The following is an 18,274-nucleotide window of genomic DNA, read 5'->3' as shown; positions in this document are numbered from 1 at the left end:
GTCTCAGAGCCCAATGTATGATCGTGTGCGTATGTTCAGTGTCAGGAGAACGTCCCCAAAATGCATCATGATAAGTCCACTCTGTCAGATGGCCAATACAGTGATAAAACAACAGTTTAACTAGCAGATGTATGGTTGTGCAGCCTTAAAACTCTATAAGACCAAGACATAAGTGGTTTCTGAGCAAAAATAAATAAATTCATCATTTTTAGTGAGGTATAGCCTCGTGGGATAGGATTAGCAAGAGAAGTTGAACATGTTTCACATTTATTTAATCAAATGTATTATTTCAAAAAGTATTTCCACCGCTATGTTGTGATAATATTTATACCTTAGGATACAAATCCAGTCTTTTTTTTAAAGTGAATATAACAAGTCATTGAGAATTTTTGAGAATTGAGAATTTGTCTTAAATAGTCAATCGTCAAAAACACAGTTTCTCATGTAATCAAATATATCTCACGGTTACAATAAAGAAATACACACATTGACACCCCCCCCCCCCCCCCACCCCCATGTCATTTTTTTTATCGCTCAAACATTACAATCCGATAGAAATACTATAAGGCAGGAAGTGGTGAATGAATGAGACTTGTTAACCATGTAGTATACAGTTCCTTCAGAAAGGATTCATTACCCTTTGACTTCTTCCACATGTTGTCGTGTTACAGCCTGAATTCAAAATATATTCAATCCATTTTTTTCTCTCTCTCACCCATCTACACACAATAGCCAATAATGCCAAAGTGAAAACATGTTTTTAGAAGTTTTTGAAAATGTTAAATAAAGATAATCACATTTACATAAGTATTCACACCCCTGAGTCAATCGTTTTTTAGAAGCACCTTTGGCTACGATTACTGCTTTGGGTCGTCTGGGGTATGTCTGTATCAGCTTTGAGACTTCTGGGGTATGTCTGTATCAACTTTGCACATCTGAATTTGGGGATTTTCCTCCCATTCTTCCTTGGAGATTTTTCTCAAGCTCTGTTAAATTAGATGGGAAGTGTCAGTGAACAGCAATCTTTAAATCTTTCCACAGATTTTCAATGGGATTGAAGTTTGGGCTTTGGCTGGGTCACTCAAGGACTTTCACATTCTTGTTCTGAAGCCATTCCAGCATTGCTTCATTGCTTTGGCTGTATGCTTGCTGTCATTGTCCTGTTGGAACGTAAATCTTCACCCCAGTCTAAGGTCATTTGCACTCTGAAGCAGGTTCTCATCAAGGATTTTCCTGTATTTGGCACTATTCATTTATAGTTTTTTTTAAAATTCTTACCAGTCTCCCAAGTCCCTGCCAGTGAAAAGCATCCCCATAGAATAATGCTACCACCACCATGCTTCACAGTAGGGATGGTGTTAGACGGGTGATGAGCTGTGCCTGTTTTTTTTCCAGGCACTTTGCTTTCAAGCCAGAGAATCTTTTGTCTTATGATCTCAGTCCTTCACATGCCTTTTTTAGCCTCAAACTCCAGGCGTGCTGTCATGTGCCTTTTTCTCAATAGTGGCTTCCATCTGGCCACTTTCCCAGAAAGCCTAGATTGTTGAAATGTTGTAGAGGCTGTTGTCCTTTTGGCAGGTTCTCCCATCTCAGCCAAGGAACGCTGTAGTTCTGTCAGAGTGGTCATTGGGTTCTTGGTCACCTCCCTGACCAAGGTCCTTCTTGCTTGGTTGTCCAGCCAGCTCTAGGCAGATTCTGGGTTGTTTCATATTTTTTCAATTTCCCAATGATAGACACCACTGTGCTCTTGGAGATTTTCGACATTCTAGAAATTGTTTTATACCCTTCCCTCATCACAATTCTATCTGGGAGATCTACGGACAGTTCCTTGGACTTCATGATATAGTTTCTGCTTTGACATGCACTGTCAACTGTGAGACCTTATATATACAGGGGTGTTTCTTTCTAAGTCATGTCCAACCAGTTAAATTGGCCACAGGTAGACTCCCAAGTTGTAATGAGATCTCAAAGGAAATTGGATTCACCTGAGCACAATTTGAAGTGTCTTATGTGTCTTAATACTTATGTAAATTAGATTTCTGAGTTTCATTTGTAGACATTTCAAAAAATATATATTTTATCTTTGTCATTATGGGGTATTGTGTGTAGATGGGTGAGAGATTTTTTTTTTTTAATCCGTTTTGTATTCAGGCTGTAACACAACAAAATGTGGAACAAGTCAATGGGTATGAATACTTTCTGAAGGCACTGTAGGTTATCTGGTAGAACTGTCTGTCATGGAAGAAGGAGCCAGCAGCATTCCAAAGAAGCAAGAATCAGGTTGGCACAACATTGTCTCTGCTCCACTTTTCAGCATATTTAAAGCCATGTGGTACTTGGACGTGCTTCAGTTCGACTGGTGGCTAGCCAAAGTCGGCTAGGCTAACCAAAACGAGTGTGCTCGTAAACTCACTGAAGACCTTCGCTTGAAAAATGAGAAAATAGTACTGTTTGGCCATTTTGAGAAGCTGTAGCCAATATACACTTCCTAAAAAGAGTCAGAATGAATCTAAGAAACAGTAACTCAAGAAATCGGTCATTGATTTTGCCGTGTTTGCCGTGGAGATCGTAGTCACGCAATTACTAAGATGTTTGGTGCTGTATTTTGTTTGGTGCTGGACGCCTTTACTCCATAACCAGACCATGAGGTGAGACTACCAAAGGGGGGGGTTCACCTCATGGTGAAAACTGGTCTTTAGTATTGAAAAAATCCTCAGTTCTATTTTTGCTCTGAAATGTGCTACGAAATTCTATCATGACTTCGATGCCACATTATTTTACAATACTGCTACAACGCTATTTATCTAATATTTGGGCGTCAGGTAGCCTAGTGGTTAGAACGTTGGGCCAGTAACCAAAAGGTTGCTAGATTGGATCCCCGAGTTGACAAGGTAAAAGCAATCTGTCATATTCTACCCTTGAACAAGGCAGTTTACCCACTGTTCCCTGGTAGCCCATCATTGTAAATAAGAATTTGTTCTTAACTGACATGCCAAGTTAAATAAAGATTAAATAAAAAAATATTTACATTTACATCAAGGTAGCAATTTGTCCTTTCAGATTCCTCTCACATCAAAATCGAAATTGTTGAAACACTTTGACAGAGTAGGTAACTTTGCAAAGTTGGTCAACACTTTTTTTTTACTGCATTCCCTCTACACTTGTGTTGAAAGTCTTGAAAATTGCATATATATATATTTTTTTTTTACCACAATTTAACATTGTAGGTTGTAAAAACGTATAATATAATTAACAGGTTGTAATTCAAATTGATTCAAGTGACCAGATTGGCCGTGGTCCAGACGGTGTAGGTTGAAGATGCCCCTAGACGCTGATCTTGGTTCAGTTTTGCATTTTCCTCGCTAATTATTAAGGATAGGATTGGAGGAGAAGCTGATCCTAGATCTGCGCCTAGAGGGAAATAGTGTCTAGACATTGAGTGATCAGTGTCTAGACCACTTTGACAGTCTTTATCTCGGAGATGTGGGACGACTTCTGAATGATGCAACTGGTGGGGGTGGGCCCTGTGGCGCAGCTGGTGGTGGAGGAGGGCCCTGTGGCGCAGCTGGTGGTGGTGGGCCCTGTGGCGCAGCTGGTGGTGGAGGAGGGTCCTGTGGCACAGCTGGTGGTGGTGGGCCCTGTGGCGCAGCTCTGCCCCTGGGCCAAGTTAGAGAGAGCCATGGCAGCGTGGATCTCCCTCCACTCTGCCACCTCCCTCCGCTGGCCTCTTTCACTCTTCCCATCACTGCAAAAGACATAAAGGAGAGCCCAGGCGGAGATTTAAAGACTGTATGGTACACTCCCCAGGATGAAATCGACATACACAACAGGGAGACTTTCTACCTACAGACGACAGAAATGCATCTGCCTAGACTGTCATTATTTGCTCCTCCCGATGTGGGCATGCCAGAAGAGAAAGCCACATTATTACATGTTAATGAATGATTTGAAAAGTGAATATGTCTGCATCCTTGTGCAGCTAGAAGTCTTTCACTCACGTTAAAGACATGCTGACGTGGAAGAGTTCCATAAACAAACATACCTGTCACATCTAGTTGATGCAAAGTCCATCATGTCTGAAAAACATAGAGAGACAAAAGAAATACTAAATTAAATGTATTGTGCAGAAACGTATGGAAACTGGAGACGGGAGTTTTCCAGAACCTGTACTTCACATATATGTATTTTCATATCTATGTGACTGTCTACGTCGTGTTTTCCAATATTTACGTGTGTGTGTTTTGTATGCATTACAGTATTTGCGTGTGTGTGCGTGTGTGCGTGCGTGTGCTTGTTTGTGCGTGTGTGTGTGCATTATAGTATTTGCATGTGTGTGTGTGTGTGTGTGTGTGTGTGTGTGTGTGTGTGTGTGTGTGTGTGTGTGTGTGTGTGTGTGTGTGTGTGTGTGTGTGTTTGCTTTACAGTATTTGCATGTGTGTGTGTGAACTTTAACTGCCCCAGAGGGCCCTAACTCACTGAAGTACTCTAGTCTAGCTGCTCTTAGGCACTCCGGCCAAAACAAATGCAATTATGTTTCTCCTCTGCCTTTGAGATGGAAAAATCCGATATCTGTGCGGTGTCATGAACACAGACGCTGTGTTTCCAGGTCTCCAGAGTTCGTTTGACTGTTATTTGGCTGTTTGTTTTTTTATTCCTTCCTCTGCCTTTGTTTCAACTGCAGTACATCCAAGATCATAGGAATGTGCATTAGAGTATTGTGTGAATAAGCGACATGTAATACTCCCTCTATGGATCTTTAGTGGCAGTGTCTCTCCTTCTGGGTGTGTTTGGTTCCTGTCATGCCCTAAACTGATTCAATCACAGTGTTTTGATGGCTATCTCACCTTGGGTTCTTTGGATTTGAAGTGCTTTTGGAACAGTGTCGTCGAACAGGTGGAAAGGTGTCGTTGAACAGAGAACGGTGTCGTTGAACAGATGGAAAGGTGTCGTTGAACAGATGGAACGGTGTCGTCGAACAGGTGGAACGGTGTCGTTGAACAGATGGAACGGTGTCGTTGAACAGATGGAAAGGTGTCGATGAACAGATGGAACGGTGTCGTCGAACAGGTGGAAAGGTGTCGTTGAACAGAGAACGGTGTCGTTGAACAGATGGAACGGTGTCGTTGAACAGGTGGAACGGTGTCATCGAACAGGTGGAACGGTGTAATTGAACAGATGGAAAGGTGTCGTTGAACAGATGGAACGGTGTCATTGAACAGGTGGAACGGTGTCGTTGAACAGGTGGAAAGGTGTCGTCGAACAGATGGAACGGTGTCGTCGAACAGGTGGAACGGTGTCGTTGAACAGATGGAACGGTGTCGTCGAACAGATGGAAAGGTGTCGTCGAACAGGTGGAACGGTGTCGTTGAACAGATGGAACGGTGTCGTTGAACAGATGGAACGGTGTCGTTGAACAGATCGAATGGTGTTGTCGAACAGGTGGAACAGTGTCGTTGAATCGATGGAACGGTGTCGTCGAACAGGTGGAACGGTGTCGTTGAACAGATGGAAAGGTGTCGTTGAACAGATGGAACGGTGTCGTTGAACAGATGGAACGGTGTCGTTGAACAGAGAACAGTGTCGTTGCCAGGGGTGTATTCATTACGGAAACTTTTACAGTTTAAAAACCAAACGGAGCAAAACAAGAGTTTCTATTGGACAAATTCAGGTACATAGATCACTCCCCGTTCCATTTGTTTCCGTTCTGCAACAGAATTGGTGAAATGAATACGTCCCAGGTTGAAACTTAAATCTTACGGAAAATATGAGCTCAAATGTTGGATTTTCAATCTACCAAACACACTTTGTGTACTGTTTGGGTTGTTATCATACATTTTGATGATTTAGTTTATAAATGCGTAAGAAATAGTGTGTAATTTGCATGTTTGCACACACATTTCTCATGTGAACACAGCAGAACGGGCTCTCTGTTATGTTGAGTCGAGTCAGGCGTGTCAAGAGCCATGTTTCTTCAGGGAGCTATGAGCAAGAAAATTAGAGGCCAATTGCGAGCACACAAAATGCCGCTTTCAAAACGCACTGCCTGAAACATCTCAGATTCCGATTTCTATAGCAAGGTCCGGGCCAAAATCAACTACAGTTAGACAATAAATCGTCTGGCCTCTTTCACATTTTGCTACTGAATGTCTCTAATCTTTTTTGGTGGTTCTGACATTTCATTTTACCAAGGAAAATAGTAATTATTCTGGAAAACTCAGCACTAAATCAAAATGTACATGTACAGTTGAAGTCGGAAGTTTACATACACATAGGTTGGAGTCATGAAAACTCGTTTTTCAATCACTCCACAAATGTCTTGTTAACAAACTATAGTTTTGACAAGTCGGTTAGGACATCTACTTTGTGCATGATACAAGTAATTTTTCCAACAATTGTTTACAGACAGATTATTTCACTTATAATTCACTGTATCACAATTCCAGTGGGTCAGAAGTTTACATACACTAAGTTGACTGTGCCTTTAAACAGCTTGGAAAATTCCAGAAAATTATGTCATGGCTTTAGAAGCTTCTGATAGGCAAATTGACATCATTTGAGTAAATTGGAGGTGTTCTATGTGTACCTGTGGATGTATTTCAAGTCCTACCTTAAAACTCAGTGCCTCTTTGCTTGACATCAAGGGAAAATCAAAAGAAATCAGCCAAGACCTCAAATTTTTTTGTAGACCTCTACAAGTCTCATTCATCAAACGCCTGAAGGTACCACGTTCCTCTGTACAAACAATAGCACGCAAGTATAAACACCATGGGACCACACAGCCATCATACCGCTCAGGAAGGAGAGGTGTTCTGTCTCCTAGAGATGAACGTACTTCGGTGCAAAAAGTGGAAATCAATCCCAGAACAACAGCAAAGGACCTTGTGAAGATGCTGGAGGAAACTGGTATAAAAGTATCTATATCTACAGTAAAACGAGTCCTATATCGACATAACCTAAAAGGCCATTCAGCAAGGAAGAAGCCACTGTTTCAAAACCGCCATCAAAAAGCCAGTCTACGGTTTGTAACTGCACATGGGGACAAATATCATACTTTTTGGAGAAATGTCCTCTGGCCTGATGAAACAAAAGTAGAACTGTTTGGCCGTAATGACCATCGTTATGTTTGTCGGAAAAAGTGGGAGGCTTGCATGCCGAAGAACATCATCCCAACCGTGAAGCATGGGGGTGGCAGCATCATGTTGTGGGGGTGCTTTGCTGCAAGACTGGTGCACTTCACAAAATAGATGGCATCATGAGGTAGGAAAATTATGTGGATATTTTGAAGCAACATCTCAAGATGTCAGTCAGGAAGTTAAAGCTTCGTCAAAAATGGGTCTTCCAAATGGACAATGACCCCAAGCATAATTCTAAATTTGTGGCAAAATGGTTTAAGGACAACAAAGTCAAGGTATTGGAGTGCCCATCACAAAGCCCTGACCTCCATCCTATAGAAAATGTGTGGGCAGAACTGTTAAAGCGTGTGCGAGAAAGGAGGCCTAGAAACCTGATTCCGTTACACCAGCTCTGTCAGGAGGAAAGGGCCAAAATTCACCCAATTTATTGTGGGAAGCTTGTGGAAGGCTTTCCGAAATGTTTGACCCAAGTTAAACAATTTAAAGGCAATGCTACCAAATACTAATTGAGTGTATGTAAACTTCTGACCCACTGGGAATGTGATGAAAGAAATAAAAGCTGAAATAAATCATTCTCTCTACTATTATTCTGACGTTTCACATTCTTAAAATAAAGTGGTGATCCTCACTGGCTTAAGTGTAGGGAATTTTTACTAGGATTAAATGTCAGGAATTGTGAAAAACTGAGTTTAAATGTATTTGGCTAAGGTGTATGTAATCTTCTGACTTCAACTGTAAATCATTATGGGCAAATTGAACTGTGCTTTTTTTTGTCTCTGCGTTCTTTATATTTTACAATAATTCTTGATTTGTTTTCCTGAAATTGTGTTTTTTTTTACAAGACCTGTAAAAAGCATGTTAGTGCCTCTCAGACCAATTCTGATCTGGGAAACTGACTACAACAAATACAAAATACCTTGGCTGACTGAAAATAAAATGTCAATTCTGGTCATGGAAGTCCACTTAGTTCATGAACTCGTAAAGTCGTTTTGCACAATCCGGGTCTTCAAGGGGATGCAGGAGCTGCTAGTTTTCACATCCCCTCTGAAGTTAGTCAGACATTGATTGGCACTGGAAATAGACAAATCACCTGGTTCTAAAAATTTAAATCAGTTGCCGATTGAGAGACAGATGGAAACGAAGCCACCAAGATTTATAACTTTTTGAACAAAAGTTAATTTCCTGCAATTCTACTCATTTTGACATGGAGCGTAGAGAAAATGTTTATCTTTTAAAGCAAGTTTGCTGCAATTCTACTCATTTTACCATGTGGCAGAAAGAAAGATTAGCAGTTTTACTAATTTCCTGCAATTCTACACATTTTGCCATAGAGTGGAGGCAAATGTTTGCAGTTTTTAATATGATGACTGACGATCAATGGGCCCCACCCTGGTCGGTAATTCGACCATGTTTACTACAAGTTTAGATAACTTGCTAATCTAAAATGTTGTTGCTGACATGGGCTAATTGAGTGACTGCTGATGCATAACCACATTTCTAAATTGAACCTGGTGTATTCTATTATTCTAACACCTCAACAGTAAGTTGAGACCCCGACTGAGTTCCTAAAAAGAAATTACAATATTGTATTTACAGTACCAGTCAAAAGTTTGGACGCACCTACTAATTTCTTTATTTTGACTATTTTGTAGTGCAAATAAAGTGTGTTTGATGACCTGCCGTCATATTGGACACCCCAGAAACAGCACTAATTAGCATAGGCGTATTGACTAGTTTACTCTTTCCACTCCCACGCCAAGCAGCCCCTAAATACTCCAGGGACACAAGCAGTCACAGTGTGCCTGTGACATCTGAAATCTTTCTTGTTTTCTTTTGTAAGCCTACCCTAAAACTTAGTATTTTGTGACTTAATTAAGTAAAAACCTCCTGTTGTTAAACTGTTGTGTTTTTATTGAACAATTTAAGTCACAATTCTGAGATAAACAATTAGAAACTATACTGTCAACTCTGAGTGTGAATACAGTGGTTCCAACCTCCATGGAGAACTCTGTGGTGATTTAGTGACAGGGACCAAGCAGAAACACTCTGAAACGGCATCTGTACCAGAAACTTAGGCAAAGGTCCTCACGTCTCACCTTGGGGACAATAACATCTCAGATATACTCTAATTGACCCTGAGAATTGACATTTCCACCATGGCAATGAAACTACGCATTCTAGAATATGGATAATGGAATTCACTGATCCAGATTTTTTAAGTAAAGGATTTAAATGTCAGCATAAGTTCCTATTAGCTGTTGCTTTGGTTCCAGGACCTTTTGTGGAGTTTAGAGTTGTCAACCAGATTAAGGCAGTTCTCCTAACTTCACGTTTGTTTTTTGTTTTTACATTTTATTTCACCTTTATTTAACCAGGTAGGCTAGTTGAGAACAAGTTCTCATTTACAACTGCGACCTGGCCAAGATAAAGCATAGCAGTGTGAACAGACAACACAGAGTTACACATGGAGTAAACAATTAACAAGTCAACCTGAATAAAGGCAGTTCTCTTTACTTCAGGTCCTGAAGGGCACACAGGTGTTAAAACAGGTGCCTATTTGTGTCTTGTGAAAGCTTTCGACATTGACAGATAAGACCAACTCAAGGAACAGAAGTTTGGCCAACCTAAAATGGCAAACGTTAACCCGACAAGCATTTCGCTCTGCAAATCTGTGCACCCAACCAATAAACTTGATTAGAAGTAAACTAGTTGGTTAGTGTTATGCCAAGCAAGTGAACCTAGGACCGTGTCCAGTCGATATATAAACATACAGTGGCAAGAAAATGTATGTGAACCCTTTGGAATTACCTGGATTTCTGCATAAATTGGTCATAAAATTTGATCTGATCTTAGTCTAAATCACAACAATAGACAAACAGTGTGCTTAAACTAATAACACACACATTGTTGTATTTTTCTTGTCTACATTGAATACATAATTAATAAATTCACAGTGTAGGTTAGAAAAAGTATGTGAACCCCTATGCTAATGACTTCTCCAAAAGCTAATTGGAGTCAGGAGTCAGCTAACCTGGAGTTCAATCAATGAGACAAGATTGGAGATGCTGGTTAGAGTTGGCCTGCCCTCAAATGTTATGACCAATTTATGCAGAAACCCAGGTATTTCCAAAGGGTTCACATACTTTTTCTTGCCACTGTACATTAGCTGGTATGTCTGCGTATGCCGTGTCTTAGGTTGTGCTTATGGTTGGAGTTTTCAAGTAAAGTGTCACAATATAATGAGGAATGTGTGATCTCTTACACATAGGGTAGACAAAGCGTGTCTCTGCCTCGGAGGAAGAGGGCGAGACAAGGTCATCGTCACACTCGTTGGAGCTGAACGACCCTGAGTGGTTCCTGCGGCGGGACTTTGTGACGTCATCAGTGGTCGCCATTACGTGTCGTAGGGTGTCGTTAAGGTACCGTTTCAGCAAGCTGCTCTTGTACTTGGGCGGTGGAGAGATGTAGTCGTCACCATAGGCGGGATCAGTCCTTTTCTCCTGTTTGATGACACTCTTGAGGGAGGGCCTGGAGATCTCTGATTGATTTGCTGGAGTTTGTAAGGGACGTTCGTCGTCTGCAACATGGGGGTAAACAAAAAAACATTGGCCTCCATCAATTGGTCTCCAAAAGAGCCAGGATATCTTTCTTTTTTTGGGTGGGGGGGGAATAAATCAGGTTTAATATTGTAGATAGATAATTGTCTGCATAATTTCCAATTCCCTTATATATTTTTATGTAAATATGTAAATATATACACACATACACATATATATACACACACACACACACACGTGTCAAGTTCCTCGGCGTACACATCACTGAAAAACTGAAATATTCCACCCACACAGACAGTGTGGTGAAGAACGCACAATTTGGCTTGGCACCTAAAACCCTCACAAACATTTACTGATGCACAATTGAGAGCATCCTGTCAGGCTGTATCACCACCGGGTACAGCAACTGCACCGCCCACAACTGCAGGGCTCTCCGGAGGGTGGTGTGGTCTGCCCGACGCATCCCTGGGGCAATCTACCTGCCCTCCAGGACACCTAAAGAACCCAATGTCACAGGAAATCCAAAAAGATCATCAAGGACAACAATTCCCAAGCCACTGCCTGTTCACCCCGCTATCATCCAGAAGGCGAGGTCAGTACAGGTGCATCAAAGCTGGGACCGAGAGACTGAAAAGCAACTTCTATCTCAAGGCCATCAGACTAAATAGCCATCACTAGCACATTAGAGGCTGCAGCCCTATATACATAGACTTGAAATCACTGGCCACTTTAATAATGGAACACTAGTCACTTTAATAATGTTTACATATCTTGCATTCCTCATCTTAAATCTATATACTGTATTCTATCCTATTCAACTGTATCTTAGTCTATGCCACTCTGATATTGCTTGCCCAATATTTATATATTCTTAATTCCATTACTTTACTTTAGATTTGTGTGTATTGTTGTAAAATTGTTAGATATTACTTGTTAGATATTACTGCACTGAGCTAGAAACACAAGCTTTTCACTACACCTGCAATAACCTGCTAAACACATTTATGTGACAAATATGATTTGATTTGATCTTTTTTTAAATATATTTTTGTTTATTTTCCCCTAACCCTACCTATATACATTTTATGGACACAGCATATTTTACATTACTTATCTTGTTTTGTTTTATTTCCACTGTACTACTTCCGCCGAAGTCGGTCCCTCTCCTTGTTCGTTCGGCGGTCGACGTCACCGGCTTTCTAGCCACCGCCGATCCACTTTTCATTTTCCATTTGTTTTGTCTTTGTTTTACACACCTGATTTCAATCCCACAATTACTTGTTCATTATTTAACCCTCTATTCCCCCATGTTTTTTTTTAGAAAAATTGTTTATTGTATTTTCATTCTGTCATGGTGTGCGTGTATTTGTTACTTTGTATATTTGACATTTTGAGTAAAGGTATGTTGATTAGTCATAGGACATAGGACCCATTACACCCACCCTTCAGCTCCACTCAACCCCTGTCATCGCTCCACTCAACCCCTCTCATCGATCCACTCAACCCCTTTCATCGATCCACTCAACCCCTCTCATTGCTCCACTCAACCCCTCTCATCGATCCACTCAACCCCTCTCATCGCTCCACTCAACCCCTCTCATCGCTCCACTCAACCCCTCTCATCGATCCACTCAACCCCTCTCATCGCTCCACTCAACCCCTCTCATCGATCCACTCAACCCCTCTCATCGCTCCACTCAACCCCTCTCATCGCTCCCACTCAACCCCTCTCATCGATCCACTCAACCCCTCTCATCGATCCACTCAACCCCTCTCATCGATCCACTCAACCCCTCTCATCGCTCCACTCAACCCCTCTCATCGACCCACTCAACCCCTCTCATCGATCCACTCAACCCCTCTCATCGATCCACTCAACCCCTCTCATCGATCCACTCAACCCCTCTCATCGCTCCACTCAACCCCTCTCATCGATCCACTCAACCCCTCTCATCGATCCACTCAACCCCTCTCATCGCTCCACTCAACCCCTCTCATCGCTCCACTCAACCCCTCTCATCGATCCACTCAACCCCTCTCATCGATCCACTCAACCCCTCATCGATCCACTCAACCCCTCTCAACCCCTCTCATCGATCCACTCAACCCCTCTCATCGATCCACTCAACCCCTCTCATCGATCCACTCAACCCCTCTCATCGACCCCCCCAACACCATCCAGTGTTTATTTATATTTGCCACATATTTTTCAACTGTGCTGTGAAAGTTCTGAACCTTTTTATTCTCATAGTTTTTTACAGATTGTAAATTAAAGATAATTATTTTTGCTAAAAGTATTATTATATCATTGATCGACTGACTATGACTTTTCAATTGGTACATTGAAAAATCTCTTCCCAACTATTTTGCTATCTGTATGGCACAGCTGTAAATGTTTTGGTCCTTAAATTAAACTGGTATTCTTTTTTATTTATCCCAATTTTCTTTAACCAATTTCGGTCTTTAAAACCAAGGCCAATAGGCAAGTTCCTTACTTTTCCCACCTTCCACTTGCCTCTTCCATTTTTGCGGTTTACTCTCTGCGGACACAAAGAAACTCTGGTCTTTATTTATTTTAGTTTGTACCTTATCTTTAACTCTGCGTTGTTGGAAAAGTACCCGTGAAATAAGCATTTCACTGTTAGTCTACAGCTGTTGTCTACGAAGCATATGACAAATAACATTTTATTTGTTGAAAGGTAATCAACTCTATTACTTATTAACAAAATTACTCAGAGACAGTTGTTTTTGTATAACAGTATTGGCCAGTGTTAATTGTCAACTTTTTACAGAGTTACAGAAACTCTTTAAAAGTGTTAAATCCCTAACACTTTCTTAAGCAAAACATTAACTCTGTGTGGTACAGGACATTAGTTTATGAGTGTTACAATGAACACTTTTAGAGTTGATTTCACAATTGCAGTGTTGATATGTGTAACGCATATTTGTTGGAATTATATCCCCAGCTCTAATCTCGCTTAGTCTACCCGCAGCCCCTCTTACCCTCAGAGTTGGTGTCATCACTGCTGACACTAAGTCTCTCAGCGTTGCCCTGAACGTATTTGTTGTAGAGTTTGATACGTAGAGCCCAACTCAGGTCTGGCTGTCTCACTGTGTTCTTCAGCCTCCGCCGGGCATTGGCAAACCAGTTTGAGACCTGCAGCATAAAGAGAAAGAGGAATTCAGGAATTCAGGATCTTCAACTGGTCAACAAATATGTTTTTTTACTGACTGGTTTCTACTTCTACTTCCATGGTTCAACCACATGATCGATGAATGACTAACATACCTCTGTTCCCCTGTACTAAAGTCCCGTCTCAGTTCCCCTGTACTAAAGTCACGTCTCTGCTCCCCTGTACTAAAGTCACGTCTCAGTTCCCCTGTACTAAAGTCACGTCTCTGCTCCCCTGTACTAAAGTCACGTCTCAGTTCCCCTGTACTAAAGTCCGGTCTCAGTTCCCCTGTACTAAAGTCACGTCTCAGTTCCCCTGTACTAAAGTCACGTCTCTGCTCCCCTGTACTAAAGTCACGTCTCAGTTCCCCTGTACTAAAGTCCGGTCTCAGTTCCCCTGTACTAAAGTCACGTCTCAGTTCCCCTGTACTAAAGTCACATCTCTGTTCCCCTGTACTAAAGTCCCGTCTCAGTTCCCCTGTACTAAAGTCACGTCTCAGTTCCCCTGTACTAAAGTCCCGTCTCAGTTCCCCTGTACTAAAGTAACGTCTCAGTTCCCCTGTACTAAAGTCACGTCTCAGTTCCCCTGTACTAAAGTCACGTCTCTGCTCACCTGTACTAAAGTCACATCTCAGTTCCCCTGTACTAAAGTCACGTCTCTGCTCACCTGTACTAAAGTCACGTCTCAGTTCCCCTGTACTAAAGTAACGTCTCAGTTCCCCTGTACTAAAGTCACGTCTCAGTTCCCCTGTACTAAAGTCACGTCTCAGTTCCCCTGTACTAAAGTCACGTCTCAGTTCCCCTGTACTAAAGTCACGTCTCAGTTCCCCTGTACTAAAGTCACGTCTCAGTTCCCCTGTACTAAAGTCACGTCTCAGTTCCCCTGTACTAAAGTCCCGTCTCAGTTCCCCTGTACTAAAGTCACGTCTCTGCTCACCTGTACTAAAGTCACATCTTAGTTCCCCTGTACTAAAGTCACGTCTCAGTACCCCTGTACTAAAGTCACGTCTCAGTTCCCCTGTACTAAAGTCACGTCTCAGTTCCCCTGTACTAAAGTCACATCTTAGTTCCCCTGTACTAAAGTCACATCTCAGTTCCCCTGTACTAAAGTCACGTCTCAGTTCCCCTGTACTAAAGTCCCGTCTCAGTTCCCCTGTACTAAAGTCACGTCTCTGCTCACCTGTACTAAAGTCACGTCTCAGTTCCCCTGTACTAAAGTCACGTCTCAGTTCCCTTGTACTAAAGTCACGTCTCAGTTCCCTTGTACTAAAGTCACGTCTCAGTTCCCCTGTACTAAAGTCACGTCTCTGTTCCCCTGTACTAAAGTAACGTCTCAGTTCCCCTGTACTAAAGTCACGTCTCTGCTCACCTGTACTAAAGTCACGTCTCAGTTCCCCTGTACTAAAGTCACGTCTCAGTTCCCTTGTACTAAAGTCACGTCTCAGTTCCCTTGTACTAAAGTCACGTCTCAGTTCCCCTGTACTAAAGTCACGTCTCTGTTCCCCTGTACTAAAGTAACGTCTCAGTTCCCCTGTACTAAAGTCACGTCTCAGTTCCCCTGTACTAAAGTCCCGTCTCAGTTCCCTTGTACTAAAGTCACGTCTCAGTACCCCTGTACTAAAGTCACATCTTAGTTCCCCTGTACTAAAGTCACATCTCAGTTCCCCTGTACTAAAGTCACGTCTCAGTTCCCCTGTACTAAAGTCACGTCTCAGTACCCCTGTACTAAAGTCACGTCTCTGCTCACCTGTACTAAAGTCATGTGGGACCCCAGGGCGAGCAGGGTCTTCTCTGTCTTGGTGGGGTAGGGGTTGTCCCTGTGTTGGTACAGCCACTGCTTCAGCGGCCTCGCCATGTCCTGAAGTGCCTGCCGCTTGTAGCGAACTTTGACCCCACCCAGACTAGCCCTGTGTTGAGGTGATATATGATTTAAAAAATTGATCATTCTCTGACGGTAGATGAGTTGTCATCATGTCATAGTTATTGCAAGGATAGGGTTGCTATACCTGATAGTTCAGGGACGGACTAGGACCAGAATACAACCTGGGCATTATTTACACTGGCAACGAACCAAAAAATCTCCATACAGGTCTCCACACCGGCCAGTTTTTTTTCTTGAGGCCCACATTATTAGCCAAATAATGATTGTTCTGTACAAAACCCCCAATGTTCTGTGGACAGGCAAACTGGGCAAAAAAATGACCAGCCCATCTGGCATCAACATGATAGAAATCCTAAATAGTCTTTTATACCAATCAAATCATAATGAGCAACTTTTACTGTAATACAGTCATCGTTAATGTTTTCACTTTCAGTAATAAATCGTGCCTGAGTATGTATTGTTGGTTACATGATCCATAGGTGTCACTGTTGGGCTGTGGAAGCTACCGAAAGTAGGCTCTCAGTGATGGGAATATGTGGGTCAGGTTCCTTAATAATTAAAGTAGTGTTCTTGTTCTGCAGATATAACCCGGTTCTCCCAATCAATTCGAACGTTTGATCATCTATTTCCCCTCAATCTGAATAAGTAATGTTATCATATATCTCAGTTTTCTTTTACATATATTTTTGCAGCGTTACATATTACAGACAATTTTATATATATTCAATAAAATATCAACACTGTCTTTTGTATTAAAAAAAATACAAATATAGGACTGCAATGAAGATTTCAATGTGGGTTTTACTTTTACCTTTAGTAAGTTGTGCTGTATTTGACAAAAAAAATAAGAGAAAAGGTGCTTACCCGTACCTCCTGTCTACAACAGGGTTGTCTTCTATTGCATCTTGGCACAGTAAGTCTATATGCTGTTCATCTGTTACCAGACAGTCCACATTGCATCTCTCCTCCTCACTCCTGTGTTCCTCCAAAATCTTGTATTGATTTGACCTCTTGACAAGTATCTTGTTCATCTTTCGAGGCGCAACTGCAGAAGTTCAAATGCGAATAGATGCAGTAACTTCCCATCCACACTGTGATGTATGTGAGCAGAGGAAGTAACCCAAAGTCTCGGTGCGCTCAAAACTTAAGCCAATCGAGCCAAACGACAGCCCATCTGGAAGAGCCCGTTGGAACTAGCCCTTTAGGAATCAGTCACTGATGCCAGTCTTGACTTTACCAATGAGAGGGTGTTGTCTGTAGAGTGGAGGATGGATGAACATGTGGAATCTGCTTAGGCTTCTTTGGGGAATTCAAGTAACCTGCTTTCTTGCGTCTAACTGGCTGTCTCTAGCTCTTTTCAGCATCCAATTACAAGTCAAGAGATCTCTCTGCTCGGTGGAGGGAGCTGCTCATTTTATTCCAGTAGTACCAAGGCAAGTGATGAATACCATGTAACAAGAGCAGTATTCTAGTAGTACCAAGACTAGAGATGAATACCATGTAACAAGAGCAGTATTCTAGTAGTACCAAGACTAGAGATGAATACCATGTAACAAGAGCTGTATTGTGATGGGGACCGTGACGAGGATCAGCACATTTTAGGCACTTCACTCTTGAGCTTTTTATTTACATTTGTAAGAGATCCCAATGTTCTGATGCTTTAGTTGTCTGACACATGCACCCAATATATATTTATAAATATTTATATATAATTATGTATACATTTTGCTGCATTCAAATATGGCTTCACTGTACCTATATATGCATACGGACTCAATGAATTAGCCTCTAATAAATTAGCCTCTAATATATTAGCCTCTAATAAATGAGCCTCTAATAAATGAGCATCTAATAAATGAGCCTCTAATAAATGAGTCTCTAATAAATGAGTCTCTAATAAATGAGCCTCTAATATATTAGCCTCTAATAAATGAGCCTCTAATAAATGAGCCTCTAATAAATGAGTCTCTAATAAATGAGCCTCTAATAAATTAGCCTCTAATAAATGAGCCTCTAATAAATGAGCCTCTAATAAATGAGTCTCTAATAAATGAGTCTCTAATAAATGAGCCTCTAAGAAGTTAAGAATGCCTTTAGTCGTCTGACACCTGCACCCGATATTTACTTCGTGAGGATCATGAAACCATGTGGTATTCCACAACTGCCATGTCAGCAGATAATATAGTTGTTGTCTGTAACTGACGGTCAACGTAGATCCTTCTTAGAGTGAGTTAGTTCGGTTAGGGATTCAAAAGGAAGACAGTAGAAAATAAACCATAATTGCACTTAGTAACAACTTAAGAGTAACATGTGACAGTCCCACAGTAATTACATAGCAACAGAGATGAGCGGTTGTTGTAAGACTAATTGTCACGGTTTTCGATAGTTGAAAGAGAGTCAGACCAAAATGCGGCGTGGCTATTGCGATCCATGTTTAATGAAACTGAAGAAAACACGAATCAATACGAAAAAAACAATACACAAAAACCAAACCAGTCTAATACTGGTGCAAACTAACAGACATAAGGAC

General features: G+C 41.5%; 1 protein-coding gene across 1 annotated transcript; it reads right to left on the bottom strand.

Annotated features, from left to right (window-relative positions):
- Positions 1 to 3,450: 3,450 nt before the first annotated feature.
- Positions 3,451 to 16,775, bottom strand: LOC135558093 (homeobox protein Mohawk-like). Its single transcript, XM_064991841.1, has 7 exons — positions 16,609 to 16,775; positions 15,610 to 15,769; positions 13,694 to 13,847; positions 10,396 to 10,710; positions 4,043 to 4,076; positions 3,621 to 3,745; positions 3,451 to 3,524 (listed from the first exon to the last, which is right to left on the bottom strand). The coding sequence occupies exons 1-7, from the start codon at positions 16,773 to 16,775 to the stop codon at positions 3,451 to 3,453; spliced, it is 1,029 nt and encodes a 342-aa protein (XP_064847913.1).
- Between the last annotated feature and the right edge of the window lie 1,499 nt (positions 16,776 to 18,274).

Source organism: Oncorhynchus masou, chromosome 17 (assembly GCF_036934945.1).
Source record: "Oncorhynchus masou masou isolate Uvic2021 chromosome 17, UVic_Omas_1.1, whole genome shotgun sequence".
NCBI lineage: Eukaryota > Metazoa > Chordata > Actinopteri > Salmoniformes > Salmonidae > Oncorhynchus > Oncorhynchus masou.
This window is presented reverse-complemented; position numbering and strand designations above follow the sequence as displayed.

Coding starts and splice junctions, on each gene's coding strand:
- LOC135558093 (XM_064991841.1), bottom strand. CDS start 16,775: ATGAACAAGATACTTGTCAAGAGGTCAAATCAATACAAGATTTTGGAG. Junction 3,746..4,042: donor GCATCAACTAGATGTGACAG/GTATGTTTGTTT, acceptor TGTCTTTTGCAG/TGATGGGAAGAGTGAAAGAG. Junction 3,525..3,620: donor AGGGCCCACCACCACCAGCT/GTGCCACAGGAC, acceptor GCTGCGCCACAG/GGCCCACCCCCACCAGTTGC.